Source organism: Thermobia domestica, chromosome 9, assembly GCF_964235325.1.
Source record: "Thermobia domestica chromosome 9, izTheDome1.hap1.1, whole genome shotgun sequence".
NCBI classification, from domain to species: Eukaryota; Metazoa; Arthropoda; class Insecta; order Zygentoma; family Lepismatidae; genus Thermobia; species Thermobia domestica.
In genome coordinates this window covers 53,647,807-53,668,520 of record NC_137462.1, presented here as the reverse complement: position 1 = coordinate 53,668,520, position 20,714 = coordinate 53,647,807, and the positions used below count along the sequence as shown (strand labels likewise).

Here is a 20,714-nt window from a genome sequence, read left to right as displayed (position 1 = left end):
AATACCGAATATTTCTCAAGTCAATTTAAACAGCAATAAATTGCGAGCCAACTAACGTTCTCAAATCGACTGTAATTCAATAACCTATTTATCTTAATTTTTACTAGCCGCATTTACTGAACTTTCCTTCTGAAAGCAAATAGGAGCAAACGATTAAAAATATAAAATCTCAGATTTCCCTGTTAAAACTAATTTAAAGAAGCAAAATTCAAACGCCAATTCGAACACAGAGGACACTAGAACCTCTTAAAAATCAGCAGAACAAGAAAAGATCCCAAAAGAACTAGTTTCTAACTAGAATCTACTTTTGGAACTTAACAAATTCTATCTTCCTCTTCTCTTCTATCCGTTTTAAAGCATCTTTGTTATTCTCTCTGTCCATTGTATCTTCTTCATCTCCCTGCAACACCACTTTCGAAGCTTTCTAAATATTTCTTCTCTAACCATCGTAGTGTCCAAATCTCTGAACCACACAGCCCAATACTCCATATAGCACTTAACCATCTTCTTCCTTAGTCCAATATTAAGGCTGCTAGTTAAGAGTGATCTTTTCTTGTTTAATGCTTCTTTGGCTATGGCAATTCTTGACCTTATCTCTTTGATGCAGTAAGCGTCTCTCGTCAAAATACTTCCCATATGATTGATATTATCGACTTCTTCAAGTTGTCTTTGTTCTACTCTGACCTGTAAGGGCGCGTTTCCACGGAATATTCTCATGATTTTCGATTTTTCAATGTTGATTTCCATTCCATATAATTTCCCAGTGTCAACTACTTTGCCAATTATCTCCTGTAGTCCTCCTTCGGTTCTAGCTATAATTACCGTATCACCTGCATATCTGATCTTGTTAATGATCTGTCCTCCAATTTTGAAATCTCAATTCCGATTAATATTTCTCTCGTTAAACATTCACTGTAAATGTTAATGAAATTATAATAAAAATAAACTTCGATATTTCACCTCTTCATTACAAATCTCACCTCTAAAAAAGTAGAATTTCTTAAATTTTGATACTAAACTTAGCGAGTAATTTTTACCTATTAGAGTTCAATTACGGCTTTTTATGCTAAAAGACAAAATTAAAGGAGAGAAAGTGCTGAAGAAAATGGTGTTTGTTGCAATGTTTTTAAAATAGCCCAAATAGGGATACAAGTTTATGCTAACGTCTGCGAAGTCACTTATTAGCAGTGCTCAACAAAAACAACCGCCACTCACAAACTGGCCGGGAATAAAACTTGTAAATAATACGTGTTTATGTTGCCAATACATATGGTAATAGTATATTAAAAAATCTTTAAAAATTAAAAATAATAAAGCGGACTTATTGATGCCAAGAAACTTCATATACGTTGACCGACTTTAAAGCATCTACATGTAGCAAAATATAGTAGAATCTTGGGACAGGAAAATTGGACAGAAATGACTCCTTCAAAGACACAATTGATTAGAAAATGAAAGACCACATACAACTAATTCATTCAAGAGAAGAATTAAAATATCTACATAGATGAGAACATTGAGTGGTTGGCAGTCTCCTTAATTATTATTATTATTTTATAATTATTTACTGGTTATGGTCTCATATTCCCTGTACCTATTCTAACGTCGAGCTTTCTTGCGAAAATTTGAAACCATATATTACATCAACCAAAAGAACAGAGAACATACAATACCAGGTGAGGACTAATTAGAATGTAAACTGTTTATTTGCATGTAACAGACCTTACACAAAATGAATGCAAACATGACTAATTATTGTTTCTCTTGGCGTGTGTATTTGCTTTTAGTGTCGTAAAGTGTTTCATGTTAGTTTTTCTTTTACTATCCATTTAACAGTGGCTTGCAATAAGAAATCTAGATTTTGTAGGGGTGCTGCTTCGAATAGTCAATGTCAAGAGGTAATATTTAATTTGCGAACATATTTCAAACAAGAAGAGGTAATTGTGGCACCCTTGATCCTATTAACAATAAACAGTTGAATGAGTTTTTGCATCTCTCAAAACGGTACAAATCGGTACATCAACGGTGAAAAGTATAACAAGGTAAAAATGTCTAGATAATCTCAACGTTCCAATGCAAGGGGTGGTCCCAACGCCAGGGAAGACGCTACCAAAACTATGTACAAGGACCTTTCTCGACAAATTTCAATAGGACGCGGTTTGACGGTCTATTTACGAGTATTATTCGAGAAAGAATATCTTATCCGTCACAGATGCTTGTCGGCACTTCAAACGCTGAGTTTTCGAAAATATCAAATGCAATTTCAGTCTAGTATTGAAATAACTAGAATTTCGGTGCAAAATATTTACTGGACGAATTGTCCTGTTGAAGAAAAATGATATTTTTGCTTTAGAATGTTTCTCATGGGAACTTTTGTATGAAAATCCTGAAGATAACGCTTGGTTAGTTAAAACATGGATGAATATTAAGCATACGAGACCAGAGGCTTGGATTGACAATACTTCGCAAGGTATGATGAAGATCCCAGTTGGTAAAGATGATCGCCGTTTTCATGCGGATATTGTTAATGACTTTGTGCCAAATGCCAGATAACGTTCCGCTCAAAGGAAAGTGGGGATTATCATAAAGAAATGGCAGCAATTAAATTCTAGGAGTGGTAGCTGTCACCCAACATAAAGGAAAAATCTGTACTGGTTATGGGGAAAGGAGAAATTCTAGATTGACTAAAGAACTACATTGTACAAGAATACAGCAGTGATATGAAGCAAAGTGAACTCCTGGAAATCGTTAAACGAAAGAAAGCATGACTTACCAAGTGGAAATACACGAAATTGGCAAATCGTATGAACATAAAGTAATTATCTCCCATCATACCACTTATTTTGATTCAGTTGAATTTATTTAAGCTCAAATTGAACTATGTTGCCGACAGAAAAAATATACTTTGAATGCTCTACGAAATTTAGCTTGGGAGGCAGTTAAAAATGTAACAGCAAAAAACCTGCACGACGTCAATCAGCGTACGTTGCCAATACTACGTGAAACATAGGAGAAGAGGGGCTACTGGATGACACTGTAGATTAGCTAATAATTTTCGTTGGAGACAGTGATAGTTGTAGCAGTGAAGATGAAACAGACGGAACATAAAATAATTTAATATAAACAAAGATTGTGGTAGGAGTCGAAATCAATCAGGTAAGCAAAGAGCAATAACCTTTGTTTATTTGCATTTTGCGAAAAGGATTTTGTTACATTGAGCGGCCATGGTAGCGCATTAGCTTAGCATTCAGTAGGTCTTGGGTTCGATAATTGGAGCTGGCCATCTTGACTGCAATTTATCAATGACTCCCCTCATTTCAACCAGGCAAATGCCGGTGTGGTATCTATTCTATGGTATCAAAAGAAAGAGGATTTGAACTACAGACCAGTCTTTTTTTTTTTTTTTATTTCGACTTGTTTTACATGTCGAGGTCAAGGCTATAAGAAGCCTTATCTACCACCTAGACATGATACAAAATTCAATGCAGTAATTTACAATTAAAAAATTAGAAAGTGAAAAATGCGAAACAGAACAGACTCTCACTTATTCACACACACACAAACATATACTATATGCATATATACGTGTTTTGTAATAATGTATACATAGGTGTTACGATATGTAATTATGTTTTATATCCTTATGATGAGCTTTTCTATTGGCACTTCTGCCTCTGTATACATTCAAACTGAAATGAAATGAAATATTTTAAGTTTTACGTCCCACGCTTATGCCGGCTAGGCTAAAAAGCGGTGATGATGAGCAATAAATGACATGGTGTAATGAAGGAAACGTAAGAACCCAGAGAATACTCACGCACACGGTGTCCACCACAAAACTCACTTGACGCGAGCTGGGATCAACCCAAGGATCCCATGCACCAGAGATAAACTCTACCACTGAGCCACCGCGGTCCTGTATACATTCAACCCTCCTTCGATAACAATAAATTGTAAATTGTTATTTTGAAAGACGCTACAGAGCTTGACTCACGTATCGGGGTTGGCAAAGCATTCCAGTCACGATAGGTTGAAATTATGTATGATTTCGAGAAATAAGTAGATCTATGGAGAGGAATTGCAAGCTGGCTGTAATATTATGTTTAAAGTTTTATCAGAAACAAGAGGAAAGTAAGCAACAGTAAATCTCCGAATAAAATAATTATATATTTAATTCCAAATCCAGGCTCAGATAATGAAATGAGAAAAAATATCCTTGTAAATTAAATGTGGGTTGTAGCAACGCTAATCACTGTGTGTTACTAGATTTAACCCATCAACTACTGTTCAAGATATAAAAGAATTACCGAAATAATGTACCAGATTCAAGACTAAACATGATGCATATTCTTCATTTCACGTTGTGGTTAATGAGATTGATAATAATGTGATAAATGTTCTGGATATATAGCCTAAAGGTATTTTATCTGATCCTTTTTGTGAGAAATAAGAAAAATAACTTGATAACAATTTGGATGAATTAAATGTAAGTACAGAAACGATCGATTTGTGATATCAAAATGTACGTGGATTACGAACTAAAAGTCAGCAATTCTGTTGCATATTATAAGTATGATACTACTGCTGCCCTGAGGCTTGGTTTAGAGCAGAGAGTATGAATTAGTGCTCTCAAACGGGTCGGGTCAGTGGGGTCAGCTCGGGTCAGGCCTGTCAGGTCGGGTTGTCGGTTCGGGTCACTCGGGTCGGGTCAGTCCACTTTGGTCAACTGAGTTTAGGTTGAGCTTAAACTCGGCTGGAGTCGAAAGCTGCTGTTTTTCACTAGCTGCCTAATTAAAAATAGCAATTTTCAATTGATTTTATAGAAGCCATAAATCTATTTTGAACAATGCTTATTTTTGTGCTTGTGTGTACTTTAATTTTTAAATGTGGAAGATTGATTTTACCAATCGATTGTAATATTAATATCTACGCCAATATGGAGTCTGGATTTAGAACAAAACTAGAAGTTGTTTAAGCAAGGCCAAAAGAAAGATTGGATATGGACGACCAAGCCCAAGGAGGGCTGCGGTAGCGCAGTGGTAGAGAATTCATCTCTGGTGCATGGTGTCCATAGTTCGATCCCAGCTTGTGCTAAATGGGCTTTGTGGTGGAGAAACGCCGTGTAGTGGGTTTTCTCGAGGTTCTCCTGTTTCCTCCCACTTTCTTCATTCCACCATTGCATTCATTTCTCATGGTCACCATATCCCTTAGCTTCGGTGCAGAATCCAGGGACCTTAAACTGAATATTTCATTTTATTTCACCAAGCCCAAGAACATTGATACAAGAATAAGATAAAGATTAAATATGCAAGACGAAGTGCATAGTAGTAATCTTGCTCTTGGCCTTGTTTTGGTGATCACGAAATAGCGATGAGCATATTTTCTTGCTTTCCGTATTGTATGAAAGACCATAATCTAAATCACACTTGGTCTTCATTTGTACCAATGAGGCGAGCATTCTTGGCTCTTGTATAGCATGAAAGACCACCAAGACTACGAAATGCAGTTTAAGACTTGACTGTGCAAGACAAAGAATAAGACGCAGTATTGATGACCAAGACCCAGGGTGCGAATTGTTTGAATTTCATTTGTTGGGCTGAAAGTGATGAAATAAAATTAGTACTTTATAATTAATTATCATACTGTATTTTTAAATTTTAAATTACAAAATTCATATTATGTATCTTCGTACTTACAACTATATACTGTAAAATACGTTTTTATTACCGAGAAAGAAAAATCAAAGTGGCACGGGTCCCGGAATCATAAGAACCTATTTTGGAATAAAAGTTGAAGGGTTGGAAAAAATCACAGGTGTTCTCCCGTTTCCTCAACCCTTATCATTGTAGTTAAACGATTTCCTTTTGTCTCCGCCAAGATACTCTTGCTACTGCCTTCCGAGAAGACCCCCTGCCGTCCGAGCAGGTGAGAACACTGACCTTGAATAAAAATTTCGTCACATAGAACTAAAGCAAGAAAAAAATAAATTTCTCCCACGTCGGACACTGGTATCAGTTATAAAAAGAAATAACCAAACCTCAAAAGTGCCAAATATTCATTAAGGTGCATATACAAATCCCCCGCTTGATCTAGCTAGTGGTTAACGTGTAAGACTTCGGTACACGTGGTCCGGGTTTAATTCCCAATGGGAGTGCATTTTGGCGTTCACCCAGTGTCGTGACCATAGTGCTCTCAAACGGTCGGGTTATGGATCGGGTCGGGTTGTCGGGTCAAGTCAATCGGATCTGATCACGGGTCGGTCAATTCGGGTCACCGGTCGGGTCGGTCTTCAACCCGACCCGATCCGACCCGTTGAGAGCACTAGTATGAATCATGTATGTGAGAAAGTCTGGGGTAATTTTGGGTGCAGTGAGAAGTAATATGGAAGTGATTCAACGAACTTATCTTGAATCCTTTCAGAAAAGTATTTGTTTAAAATCTCCAAACAAAACTCGGAAGAATTTCTTATTAATGTTTGCTTATTTTCATCCGAAATTACATCTGGGTTTCTTAAAAAGTTTGTAAGTTTGTTAAAACGATTTTTAATAAAATAGATATTATGAATTATGTCATTCTTATGCTTGGAGATGATTGGATTACAAAAGAGTTTTTGCCAGGTATTATTATTAGGATGTTACCGTTTTTAGATGATCTCAGTCTTAATGTCTATCGCAACGTATGTAAGTTGGGTTTTGTAATTTCTGATTTTGATCTTTTTACTACAATAAATGTTCAATCGATTGTTGAACCTGATTGTTTTCATTATCTTATTGAAATTGAACTCCCTTCTGATCTTAGTATATCAACAGGCGGTAAATCTCCTCACTTTGCCTTGTATAAAGAGATTATTTAGCGTTATAGAGAGCTTTCTGAAACCGGTTGGGCTGGTATTATTGAATTCAGATATCAACCTATCTGCTATTGTAATTGACAATGTAATAAAATCAAGTATGGTAAACAGTATACTTTTAAGTAAGTCTAAATCTAAGAAATATCCATCTTGTTGTTGTAGAAACCTACTTCTTATAATTAAAGCTAAAGAAGAGGATCATAATAATAATATAAGAGAGAGGAGGAGGAGGTTTATTCAGATCATTGGAGGACTGTTGCTTTAAGCCCTGTCCTCAGAACAGATGGTAAGAATCTAACTGATAATCGACGAATTTCTCTTTCAAGTATTATTCCTAAAAATGTTCTACAAATTAGTTTACAGATTTTTGTATAATCACCTTTATTCTAGTGCCTGAAAAATAGATTAATGGCGACCAATCTAGTCTGTTTTATGGCCGATATTCTCCCTTTTAGGAATAATTGGCAGATTTATGTAGTACATTTCGGTGTTCTCAAAGCTCCATTTCGGTCTATTTTTATTTCCTATGTTTATCAGTGACATTAGCGACAACTTGAATTGCAAATTTGTAATATATGTTGTTGATTTAAATATTTATAAATCTGTTGAGACTTTGTATAACTGCTTCATAATTCAAAATAAAATTTACAATTCTTTATATTGGTCCGAAATTAATGCGTTATCATGAAATTGTAATAAAACATTTAGTATGATTTTTACTGATAAGATTAGTCCAGTTTCCTTATGTTGTTGATAAAACATTGGTTGAAGTTTTAAATTTGTTTAAAGATTTGGGTGTTATCTTTTATAATCAACTTCTCTTTAATAAGCATATAGATAATATTGTCTCAAAAGCTCGTAGGAATCTTGGTATTTTGAAATGGATTTTAAGATACTTTAATTGTCAGAAACTTCTCTAATTCTTTATTATCCCAGTGTGAGGATTCACTTTGTGTATTGCTGTAATGTCTGGAATAGAAATACTAATTACGTATTAAGTAGTCTAGAAATGATCCAGAACTTGTTGTGATCATGGTTACGTTGGAAATTTAAGCGTTTCTCGGAAAAAGCTGTAGAAGATTTTAAGATTAAGCATTCTGAAGTTGTTGCAAAGAGAGATTACGAATGTCAGATTATTACATTATATCTTACATCGCAAACTGGATTTGTTATCTATAACTTTATATGTTCCGATTTATTATAAAAGGCATTTAAGATGATTTATAACTGCCGCTTGCCTAAAAGATGTTCTTGTATATACATGTTTATCAACTGGCAATGGTTTTGCTTATGTTGTTGATTTATTTCTTGATTATTTTGATTTACTTGAGAAACAATTTTATTCATACTTTATGACATATTGAGGATGTTTTCTTCTTTTATATGATTTGCATCTCTAGTGTATGTTTCATATTTTTTGTGTTTGTCATTTAATACATTTTTATATTATTGTGATATGTTTCTGTATAATCTGATCCAACTTTGTGCAATGAAAATATTGTCTATGTGTTCCTAATTCTATTTTTTTAATATTTAATTCTAAATTGTGTTTGTTGAAGTAATTATAAATTGTATTTGTTGAAGTTAATCATCAATAGAGCACTAATTTCCATGCACAAACCTCAAGATATGCACGGAAAATGTAAAAAATATGGATTAAAAATTTTAACGTATGCACTGAAGTATACACTAAGAAAATAAAATTTAAATTTCTTATAAAAATATCTCATCTTAATAGTCTCTGTTGTTTGAACTATTAACGTCTTAGATTTTTCCTTTCTACATCAGCAAAAGTCACTGATGCATGTGAAAAACACCGAAAAATAACAAATGTCTTCCTGTGTCAAGTCTTCTTTCAATTTCATGTTTTTACGATTAACTATATTTGCAATGTCACAGATTGTTTTGTACCCGGGATTTTTGCATAACACTTGGCAAAGATTATCTGACGGTACTTTCGCAACACCGTGAGTTTCACTGGACAAAGTCTGTGCTAATTCACCCAACAAGGAGAGTGAATGCAGCAAAGCATTGTTATGGCATTCCAGCTGTCTGATAATTTCAGGTATTTTCGAAAACTGATTGTGTATGTACTTAATTTTGTTCTCAATGCCGCTTGTAAAGAAATATTTTTGTAACGTATAAATAGCGGCTGCATCATAATCGGGATTTAGTGAGTTCAAAATTGTATTTACTTGATGATTTAAGTTTTCTTCATAATACAACACAGCTTCTACCCACGAGTCCAATGAGTTTAAACTGGTTGCGGAGGTAGTGGAACATTTTTCGCAGCTTCACGAAAGATACGTACGCACGATGGAGCTTTCACAAATACTTTCTTTATATTTGATACAAAGCCCACCTACTTCCAGATATTGGCATCTGATTGTTTCAGCTATACGATGAAGACCGTGTGCAAGACAAGTGAGGTGGACTAATTTTGGACACAACACTTTATTATACTATTCTATCTATTATTCTATACAACGTTTTATTCTACTTCTGCGTTTACAAGGTGATTCAGTTCACTTTAACTAGAACCCAATTTTTTGTGATATACTCTGAAATATGCTAGTTATGCAGCAATAAAATTTGGAAATATGCAGTATCCTGCAAAGTTTTCAAAATATGCACGCACATAGAAATTCACGCAAAATATGCAATTATATGCGCTATCATATGCGTCTCAAACGAATCCTTACAAGTCCGTGGGAAAGGAGAAGATACTTTCCATACGTTTCTGGATGTTAGTATAAACATGCATTTTGCATATAAATCCGGGCTGTAATCATCAAACACCAGAAACTGAAGCATCATTCAGTTACGAAAAAACTAATGAACCAGTAACAATCATTTATCCTAATTCCAGTGTTGTTAAAATATAATTTAAGTTATACTGATTTTTTATTATTATTTAGTTTTAATTATTTTCCAGAATTATAAACCAGAGTCAGATGGTTTGCAGCAATAAACTTTGTACAGTATGTGGAGAGAAGTACTTCGGGAACAAGAAAGCTAGGTGGGAACATATGTGGAAAAAACATAAAATTGGAAGATATAAATGTCAACATTGTCCTAGAACTCACAATAAACCTAGTGTTTTACGAGAACATGTGGTAATACATTCAACATCACGTACTAAAGACTTTACATGTGAACTTTGTGACAAAGTGTTTTTAACGAAAAACTCAATAGATAAACATATTCGTTTTATTCACAACAAAGAAGAAAAAACTGTGATTATGGTGAGTTGTGAAGTATGTGACAGAAAAATGTCGAAGTATAGATTGAAATTTCATATGGAAATTCATAAAACAGATAAAATATATCCTTGTTCTTTGTGTAATAGAACGTTCAGTAAGTATAGAAGCATGGAAAAACATAAAAGAAATCATGACAACACATGCTGTTCCTGCAAAATATGTGGGAAGGTGGTCAAGAAATGTCGCTTAGCAGACCACATGGGAAACCACAAAAAATCAACTCAGTGTGAAGTTTGTGGTGTAAAAGTCTCAAATCTTAAACGTCATATGTCAATTCACACAGGAGAACAGCCATTTGTATGTGACATCTGTGGTCGAAAATTCGCACTTAAATACAATCTGGAAACACATTTGAACCTTCACGCAGGGGTGCGTAAACTTGAGTGTGCTATATGTGAAAAGAGATTTGCTCAAAAGTGGAATTTGCGAACGCATATGATGTCATGTCATAATAATTTCTCTACACCTTGAAAATAATCTGTTTGTTTTCTGATACATTGAAACACTTTTGTAATACTAATAATGTGTGATGATGTAAGAGAAATAGTTGCATAATAAATCTTATTTAATTTCCGATACTCGTATTGAATTTTAAAAAAATATATATTCTTAGCGTATTTTAAAAAAGAAACAATTTGAATAGAGAATTTTAAAGGGTTTACTCATAGATTTTTAAAGGTATAGTTACACTACCCACTTAATTTGAAATAAATTTGAAGGAAGCCATTATCCAACAAGTAATTTCCAAACAACTCAAGTTGAAAAGCGAATCATGATAGAGACGAATCTTATAGATGCCTAGGTATATTTTGAATTGAAATTCCACAACTACTAGATTAACTAATGTTTTCAGAGTTGATTTTAATAAAATATTAATAATAACTCGATTTCCCATTTGTTAATAAACTTGTGTAATGTGCAGTACAATTTCATTAATCAGAAAATAACCAAGACGAACAATGGCTTAAAGATGCTTTTGAATGCATATATAATTAAACACTTAACCTAGTTTCGTCCAACTACTGTCGGCTTTCTCAGGGTAAAGGAAAAATTACGAGAGAATGTTCTTACCTTCACCATGATAGAGATGTTCTAGTAAAGTAAGTCTTTTTCCGCATTGATAGGTGGCATCTCACTAATGTGTGTGCTAATTTGAGTTTTTAGAGATCCTGTTAAATTGATGTTTCATCCAGAAAACTAGGTAACAGCAGCACGTTCATAAAGTCGAATACCGAGATGTATTTAGGTTCCTCCATCTTCAAGGAAAATCGAGCAAATGATACACGAAGAGACAGAGCTCTGATGGTAGAGGTACTGCTTCCAATAGTCAATGTCGGGAGATGATAGTTAATTTACGGACATCATATTTCGAACAAGAAAGAAATAATTGTGGCACGCTTGATTCCACTAACAAGAAATAATTGAGTTTCTGCAGGTCTCTGAATCAGTACGTCAACGGTGAAAAGTATAGCAAGAAAAAAAAAAAAAGTCCAGTAATCTCAACATTCCAACAGTAGAGGTGGTCCCAACACCCGGGAAGACGATGAGAACCATGTACAAAGACCTCTCTCGACAAATTTCAACAGGACGCTGTTCGAAGGTATATTTATGAGTGTTATTCGAGAAAGGAATAATAGCGGAACTCGTGTCCGTTACAGACTCTTATTGTCACTTCAAGACTCTTGGTTTTTGAAGGTGTAAAAGGAAGTCTTAGTTTTGTATTGAAAAAGCTTGGATTTCAGTGAAAAAGATTTCCTGGGTGATTTTTTTCTTTCTTTCGAGAAAGGTAATGTCTCAAGATATCGTTTCTTATGCGAAATTTTTCGTGAAAATCCTCAAAATATCGTTTTGTTGGACAAAATATGCATAATTATTAGGCATACGAGACAAGAGTCTTGCACTAACGACACTCCGGAGGATATGATGGAGACCCCAATTGACAAAAGTGGTCGCCTTATAGTTGTTTGTGTGTGTACTGTTAATGGATTTGTGCCGGAAGCCAGGTGATATCCAGTTGAAAGAAATTGGGTATTACCATGAACAAATGACAGCAGTGAAATTCATGGAATGGTTCTAAGAACAGCTGTTATCTAACATAAAGGAAAATCTATATTGATTATGGACAGTGTTTCGTACCATTCTGTACAAGGGAATAGAGCTCCTACAAGCAGCTCGGGGAAAGAAGAAATTTTTGATTGGCTGTAAACAACAACATTCAAAAATATAGCAGTGATATCAGAGCTCATAGCGAGTCACTTTTTTAACTGAAAGTTACTTTTTTGGGAGGTAAAGTGACTTTTTCTATTAGTGATTTATGTTTTGCATTGGCAGTTTTCTAAGAAAAATAGTATAAAAATAAATGGAAAAAGGCAGAAACTCGTTACTCATTTCTCTTCTGAAAGCTTCAGTACTTGCTGCCACATGTGAAACAGTCAGCTTTAGTTTCACTTCAGCCTTTATTTTTTCTAAAGCACAGTGGATGGTTGGTGGATTTTTAAGCTCTCAAGGTGCGGTGAGAACCCTTTTGTGTCTATTTTTGTTTCTATCATAATAGTCTTTTAGTTTTCTCTCGTAATAGTTAACGCTCCGCTCAACGTTGTGTGTGTTTGTGTGGTTCATCATGTTCGTCTTGTGTTATTCTTCTTGTATGTTCTTCTTATGAGTAGGTGATGAATTTGAATATTTCATTGTTTTGAGAACTCTCAATGTTAAGTTAAATAATATAATGTGTGGGATAAAGAAATTCGGAAATAGGCCAGAACTGGTTCCACTTACTCAGAAGCATCTTACATCTGCTAAGTCTGCTTACCATAACTACAAAGCATACTTAGAAAGCCTAAGAAAGGACGAAGCTCAAAATTAGTAGTAAAGAAGAAAAGATGAAACAAAACAACAGAGGGAGAGATGATGGAGAAATTGACAAAGGTAAAAAAGGAGCATGATGAGATTTTGGTCACTTTTTCGTGTGCTTTTTGTCACTTTTCAACTACTTACAAAAGACGAGACTTTTTTTTTTTTTTTTTTTTTGAGCCCTATGATATGAAGCAGATTGCACTCCCGGGAATTGTTGAACGAAAGAAAACACGACTTACCAAGTGTGAAATACACGAAATTGACAAATCGATGAACACAAAGTAATAAGAAATGTAACAGCAGAGAACTGAAACGACGTCGCTCAACGTACGTGGACAATACTACATGAAGCATAGAAAGAGGGGCTACTGGATGACAAGGTAGATCAGCGGATAATTTCCATTGAAGACAGTGATAGTTGTAGCAGTGAAGGTGAAACAGACAAACACAAAGAATCAAATATATACGAAGATTATAGTATGACTCTGAGTGAATGAAATTTTTGAAGTAAACAAATAGCAATAAAATCTTTTGTTTGTTTGTATTTGCGAAAAGGATTTTGTTACTCTAGGCGGTTGTAGTTTCGTGATAGAGTATTAGCTTAGCATTCGGCAGATCCTGGTTTTCATAATTGAAACTGGCCATTTTGACTACATTTTATCATCGACTTCCCCTCAGTTCGATCAGGCTAATATCAATGTGGTATCTGTTGATAAAATGCCATGGCCTTATCGTTTTCCTTTCTTGTCCGTCCGAATCTTCCCAATGTATGGATGTCATAGAACCTGAAATAAAATGTTTCTCACAAGATACAATTGACGAAAGATATTGAAATGCTTTCGCTTTTTAAATAATAAAAGACGGCTCTGTGGTTTTCTTTGGGCTGTACTATTTTTCAACGAACTTCAAAAGTTCGTTACTGAATTCTTTATGTCGTGTGTGTGTGTGTGTGTGTGTGTGTGTGTCTGTCTGTCTGTCTGTCTGTCTGTCTGTCTGTCTATCTATCTATCTATCTATCTATCTATCTATCTATCTATCTATCTATCTATCTATCTATCTATCTATCTATCTATCTATCTATCTATCTATCTATCTATCTATCTATCTATCTATTTATTTATTTATTTATTTATTTATTTATTTATTTATTTATTTATTTATTTATTTATTTATTTATTTATTTATTTATTTATTTATTTATTTATTTATATGTATGTATGTATGTATGTATGTATGTATGTATGTTATTTGCGAATCTTTCATTATCTCAGTTCAATGTCTTACTGCTGAATTTTTCAATTTTGAGCCCTCCATTCGATAGAGCATCAAAAACTATTTGAGAAAGTGATGGAATTTTTCGTGTCACTCTTACCGTTTCCAAGAAATTGGCCAAAGAAGTTCCGATTTCGGGAGATTTAAGAAGCTGTATCTCGGGAACCGTAAGTCATAGAGAGATCATATTGGTGTTGATCAATGCCAATACATTTTGGTAAGAACGTTGAACATTTTGGTACTAAATAGTAATCGGTGTCCACCGTCCAAATGGTCACTGGTCAAACCAAAATGTTTATCATCGTCTTAGGTATTGAGCAACACCAATATAACCTCTCTATGACTTACCGCACCCAAGATATTGGCCAAAAAAACCCTATTTCGGGAGATTCAACGAATCATCTCTCGGGAACCGTAAGTCATAGAGAGATCATAATGATGATGAACGATACCTAAGAGGATGATGAACATTTTGGTACCAAATAGTAACCTGTCGCCACTGGCGACCTTTCCCCAGATATTGGCCCAAGATGTTCGGATTTCGTGAGATTTAAGAAGCCATATCTCGAAACCCTCGCGGTTTTTTTTTTTTTTTTTTTTTTTAATTTTGAGCATGTGTCTTCGTAAAACATTTCGTAGAACGTTTTAACAGGTATCCTTCGTATAAACTAAAAACTTTCGTCACTCCCGGTTACACGGTTCCAGATGTCTTCTAGCTTGTTGATGTGCGTCCCTGCGAAGTCTAAGCGAGTATATATGTCCATCTGTTAGTTTGACCTGCTAAGTAGAACAAATATGAGTACAGTTACATGTTTCTGCACTGCATTCCCGACCTAAAGTTGTTTTCAGGTGTGTTGCAGCAGCGAACGGATTTGCTGCGTTAGCTTCAATAATCGAAACATTTTCGTCTTCTGTTGTCACTTGCGGTCTACTCAGTTTCACTTCCGTTTGTAATCCCTGTTCCCCTTCTGCTTCGAATCGTTCAATTCAATATCTTACTGTTTTGATATCTAGTCTCATGGCGAGAGCAACTTGTTTTTTAAGCATTCAGCTTCCCATATGCAATTATTCTTCCTCTGGTTATAACAGACAAATAGCCTACCATCTTCGGTTTGATATATATATATAATATAATATAAAAGCAATTTGCCGTAGACAACAAAAAGTTCTTTTGAAGTTCATTCTGGTAATACTCTTGGAGCATTCTCAATCTTTATTTATTTATTTATTTTTTGTATATTCTAGACGCGTATTATAAATAAATATTTTTCATTCTGTCATAACTAGAGGGCGGAAGTTGATCTTTTTTTTTTTTTTTTTTTTTGTATCGCGAATGCAATGCCCATCAAATACACATAATATTACACTTTCTTGTGAAAGAAAAAAATGGCAATTTTAGAGTGCACATTTTTGCATATTGCCAATTTCCAGCTTTTAGATTAATTTTTAAATCTTTCCTAAGTTTCGATAGTTTCTTCGTAATTTTTGATATGTTTCGGTAATTTATATTATTTTTTGTCATATTTCTATTTTGGCAACATGCTCGTGACTTTGCACTGATTTAAACATATTTTCTCATTAGATTATAATTTACAAGCAAAAGAAAGAGGATCTGAACTACAAGCATTAATCTTTGTTCCTATGTTGTCAAGGCAATGGTGGTATACTGCAATGTAAAATACATGGAGAAACTTGGAGTTTTCATTTTTGTTAAATGTTTCCAAAATTAATTTGTGTGCGCCATATTTTTAAAATCATTTCAAACGTGTGAATTTGTTACATTTTCGATGGTCCTATCTCGGCAAAAAGAGGCAGCTTGTCTAGGAAATCCCCCTTTCCCGAATGTGTGTCGGATTTTTTTCACTTTCTGATTTTTCATATATTCGTTAATTCTAAACAATAATTGCACGATTTAGTGAAGACATTATTTCTTTAAGGACTGTATCGAAAAGTAACTATCAACATGTATGATTAATAGGAATAAAAATGAAAGAAGATGTACAAAAAAAAAAAAAAAAAAAAAAAGACAATTTGTTACACTACAATACTTGTTGAATACACAGAGAAAAAAAGTATACATTTACAGTTCGTGTCTGATGAATAAACGAAGCTTTCGTCGGACACCACCCAATAGTTTCTGCGCAGTATTGGCGGTGCATTTTCTCGTTGCGGCAGACCAATATTTTCTGAATTCAGCCATGTTCCTGGCAGCTTTACCACCCTGTTTGACATTTTTCTTCACAAGCGCCCAATACCGTTCAATAGGTCGGAGCTGAGGGCAGTTTGGTGGATTCATATGTTTTGCAACAAAATCCACTTTGTGTTTAATGTACCAGTTTAGAGTAGATTTAGCGTACTGGGCCGTCGCCAAATCCGGCCAAAACAATGGGGGAACACTGTGCTTTTTATACAGAGGGAGCAATTTTTTCTGTAGACATTCCTTTTCATATATTTAGGCATTAATAGTTCCCTGTGTATAGAAAATTCCAGATCGTAAGCCACACGAGCACTTTTGGTCCAAATTTGTCCACTGAAACACATTTGACCGAGTCATCCACATCTTCATCCTTGATTTTTGTATAATATTGAGGGCCCGGAAGTGTTGTAAAGTTCTCCTTCACGTAAGTTTCATCGTCCATCAAAACACATTGTCCTTCCCTGCTCACAATTCGTTCATACAATTTGCGAGCTCGTGATTGTGCTCTTAATTTTTGCTTTGACGATTGTTTGGCTATTTTTTGCTTTCTGTAGGTTTTCAAATTATTCCTAGTTTTAATCCTTTGAACCATTGCGATCGTAGTACCTGCCTTTTTCGCTAAATCGCGAACAGATAATGATGGATTTTGTTTGATTAACCTCACTACTTTTTGGTCCAGTTTTGGGTTACGTGCACCCTTTTTTCGCCCCGATCTCGGCAAATCTGTAAAAGTAAAATGATTACCAAATTTTTCAATAATAGCTTTCACACTTGCATGATGCTTTTTCACCTGTTTTGCTATCTAATTGTAGGTGACTCCTTTTTGGGAACACCATATGTGCACAGTTTTGCACTTCACTTTCCTCGGAATTCGTCCCATAGCCTCTGCAACTCCTCACACGGCATTCAACACGCTACAGGAGCTAAGTACAACTTGCCAACTAACCCGCAGACTGCGTGGACTCACTTTCAGCTGCCTGGCCCGTGCCTACCAGCGCCACCAATGTTGATAGTTACTTTTCGATACAGTCCTTATCTTCGCAGTAACGCGCAGAACATAGAAATACACCATACTATATAGTAGCTCAATATAGGGAAACAAGTGCATTTACGTTGAATAACTTGCTGTATTTGCCTTTAATTATTGAACTGTTTAGAATGTATATTTTATTTGGTTGTTTTCATTTTAAATCGAACTTACATATTTTAACTTGAGAAGCTACCTTATTTTTATTGGAATCGCTGACACGATGCCTATCACCAGTTTGGTGTATTCTTTGAAAACTCCAGTTACAAATTTAATAGTCATTTTCGCAATTTTTAAGTCATTTTTCCATGCTTTTAAGGTAATTTTATATGACATGTATCTATATTTTTTAACTCATGAACTTCCGCCCCTTATTCATATCAATCCCAATACTACACGCACCTGTTTGTGTAGGTAGGCAAGTGGGATTATTATTTCGCTCGATCCGTAAGCTTTGATATGTGAGAATTTGGCAACACCTCTGCTCGCTGTGAGACTTCCACTTCCTGGCTCCACTATAACCTCTTTTACGTCTCACTTCTGTTCTTTAGATTAAGAGCTCCCTCGTGGTTAGCGTTCGCGCCTGGGGGCGCGAGATCGGAATTTGATTCCTGGTGTGAGCTCACGTGAATCGAGTCCCATGTCGGGATGTACATCTATATCTCATATAACCTCGCTACTGAAATGGATGCTAAACCCAATCCAACCAACCAATCAATCTTAAGAGAAAAAGTCACGAGCTGGCTTGACATTTGAATTTAAACATCTGGAATGCAGATGAAAGTCAGTACATTAAAAAAAAAAAAAAAAAGTTTGTTTTTACGTTTCAAAAATACTTTCTTTTCCTTGAGATCCTGATTTATTTTTAGATATATTGGGCCTTATGCAGAGTGGTTTTGACGTATGATTAGCGTCATATTAAAGGCATGACTACTGCAGGAAATATATGTTAGTCAAACTCTTTAGTATGGCACTAATCACGCGTCAAAACGGCTCTCCATAAGGCCCGTTATTTTTTATGTGACAGTATTATGTTCCTTCTCAATGGTTTAGATAATGCTGATCATCTCGTTATTTGTGAAGTAACTCTTCAAAGTCGATTAAGGTACTGTGTCGAGAGAAGCACTTCTTAGCTTTTACTACGCCAAGTTTAATTCATTAATTAGCTTCGGTATAATACACTAGGGAACTGCAGAACATAGTTTAAGCATTTTCCGATTGCAAACGAAAGCGATTAGAATAATTTTAGAATTACCAACAAAATCGATATGTAAAAAATGTTTTCATAAAAGCAAACATTTTTAACACTTTCCAGCTTACACGTTTATTCTTTTTATTCTGTGAAAAACAGGAATCTTTTTATCTTTAACAAAAATGTTCATAGCCATAATACAAGACATGGTAGTGACATTTGTGATGCATCAAAAATATGCTAATATACTGTAAGCAAAACCTTGTATATGATTTGTGTCAGGTTGTATAATAAACTTCCTATGTACTTGAAGAATATGACTAAGGTTTCCATTCTTGGTAGGATGTTAATCTACTTGCTGAAAGTGTTATTATACCATCAAAGAATATTTAAAAGATTCATTATATGAAGAGTTGGTAACAGATATTTACTCCTGAGTACATGCCTGGTTACCGAATTGCGATGTAAATTGTCGTTTTTATAGTTGATATATTTTAATATATAGTTTGTATTTTAGAAAGATGCATGATGTATACCTCAGGTACTTGACAATATTATAAGTTTTTGACAACTGTAATGCTTACATGAGAATTTGTCGTGCTCTGCAAGCTAATGAAGTAGGCAAATAAATGAAATGAAATTAAGTGTTTTGTATGTTGAAAGTGGGCGATTTTAAACGGAATTAAAATTCAGTGTTAAAAATATTTTCCAATTTAATTTTATAACCAGATATTAGGATATCTCAGTACGTTTTATTTTTAAGAATTTATGCACAATTTTAAATTGTTTTCTTTTTGCTGTCATGCTACTTTTTTTTTTCTTTAGTGCAGTTAGGTTTCTGCCATAATTGAATCATATACATTATTTTCTCGTTTATGTTTCTATTACGTAAAATAGATGTAGAATCATAAGTTACATAAAGGAACACTTTTACGTGCACCAGAAAATGCATATTCAAGAATGATCTAATCCTGAGATGCACTTCGTTATTAATCTTGGATAAATCCTGAAGTATCCAAAGCCTAAATTCCCCACTCAATTTCTAGTTGTAGAAGAATAATTATAATGGCCAAACTTCCATTGTATTTACCAGTATTATATACGTCACAGTTAGAAGGAAACAACAACAGGTACCATATGCTACTAACAGTGTATTTTTATATACATATACAGTACGTAAATAAATAAATAAGCTGTTGTAGCAGAATAAAACTTTTAATGATTATTGGGCTATTATCTCCTTAACCATGTGTGTAGGGTTGTCTTGCTAGTGTCAGAATGAAAACTTGATTAGTCTACACTTCAGTATTAGTTTAATCCTAATTCGTGGCGTAGTTATCGTGCAGCATTAATTTTTAGGTTTACAAAAATATTCTCGGAGACTCAGCATAAGGAGTTATACTCACCCCCATCATTTTGTACAGCTTAATAAACTCTTTCGTTTGGTATTCGTCTCATCTTTGGATTGTTTATATGTCATGAGCTAATAATGTAACATTTAAATTATCATGGCAACGACAAATAGCCTCACTGTAAATGTCACAATTAAATCAAAATAAATCAGTCAATTACTTTAAATTTTTAAGCTTGTTGAGACTATAAGTAATGGTGGAAATGCTGAAGAAGATGAAGGTAAAATAAACAGTAATAGAGATGATAATAGAAAAAAAGAAATGATTATTACACAGTTTAAAAAGAAATCGTATTTTGAATCACGTGATAAATGGTATAAAAGGAAAATTAGAGAAGAAATAAGATTTCAACGAAGCATAGTTTACATTATAGAATATCATTTCTTCTTTTTCTTTAAAAAATTACAAATTTAAATTCTGGTGTAATATACTAGTGATGGAAGAGCTGCTGCTTCGTCGTTGTCGTATTATTGTTGCCACTTCTCGGTCTTTGACCCCGAAGCTGCTCTTATTTCAGAGAATTTATCTACTTTGATTCCTTTCCACTTGATCAGTCGTCCCTTCTTCCTCGTTGGTTGGGCTGATAACACGTATTTATCAACTGGTCGTTTTGAACGACTATGGGTTGAAATGAATATCCAGTGACTA

The 20,714-nt window shown here is 34.5% G+C and overlaps 1 protein-coding gene across 8 annotated transcripts in view; it reads left to right on the top strand.

The window, feature by feature from the left end:
• The window catches only part of LOC145694651 (uncharacterized), a 121,624-nt gene that overhangs the window by 22,042 nt on the left and 78,868 nt on the right, over positions 1-20,714 (top strand). The window contains exons 4-5 of one of the 8 annotated variants that reach the window (XM_081771083.1): positions 7,013-7,136; positions 9,786-9,914. The exons of 5 other annotated variants lie outside the window; for them this stretch is intronic. In XM_081771083.1, coding sequence (XP_081627209.1) covers positions 7,013-7,115 — 103 coding nt within the window. In that variant the 3' untranslated portion in view covers positions 7,116-7,136; positions 9,786-9,914. Of the gene's footprint in view, positions 1-7,012; positions 7,137-9,768; positions 10,690-20,714 lie in introns of those variants that run through there. 2 more of the 8 variants (XM_081771081.1, XM_081771086.1) reach the window with 2 other exon arrangements.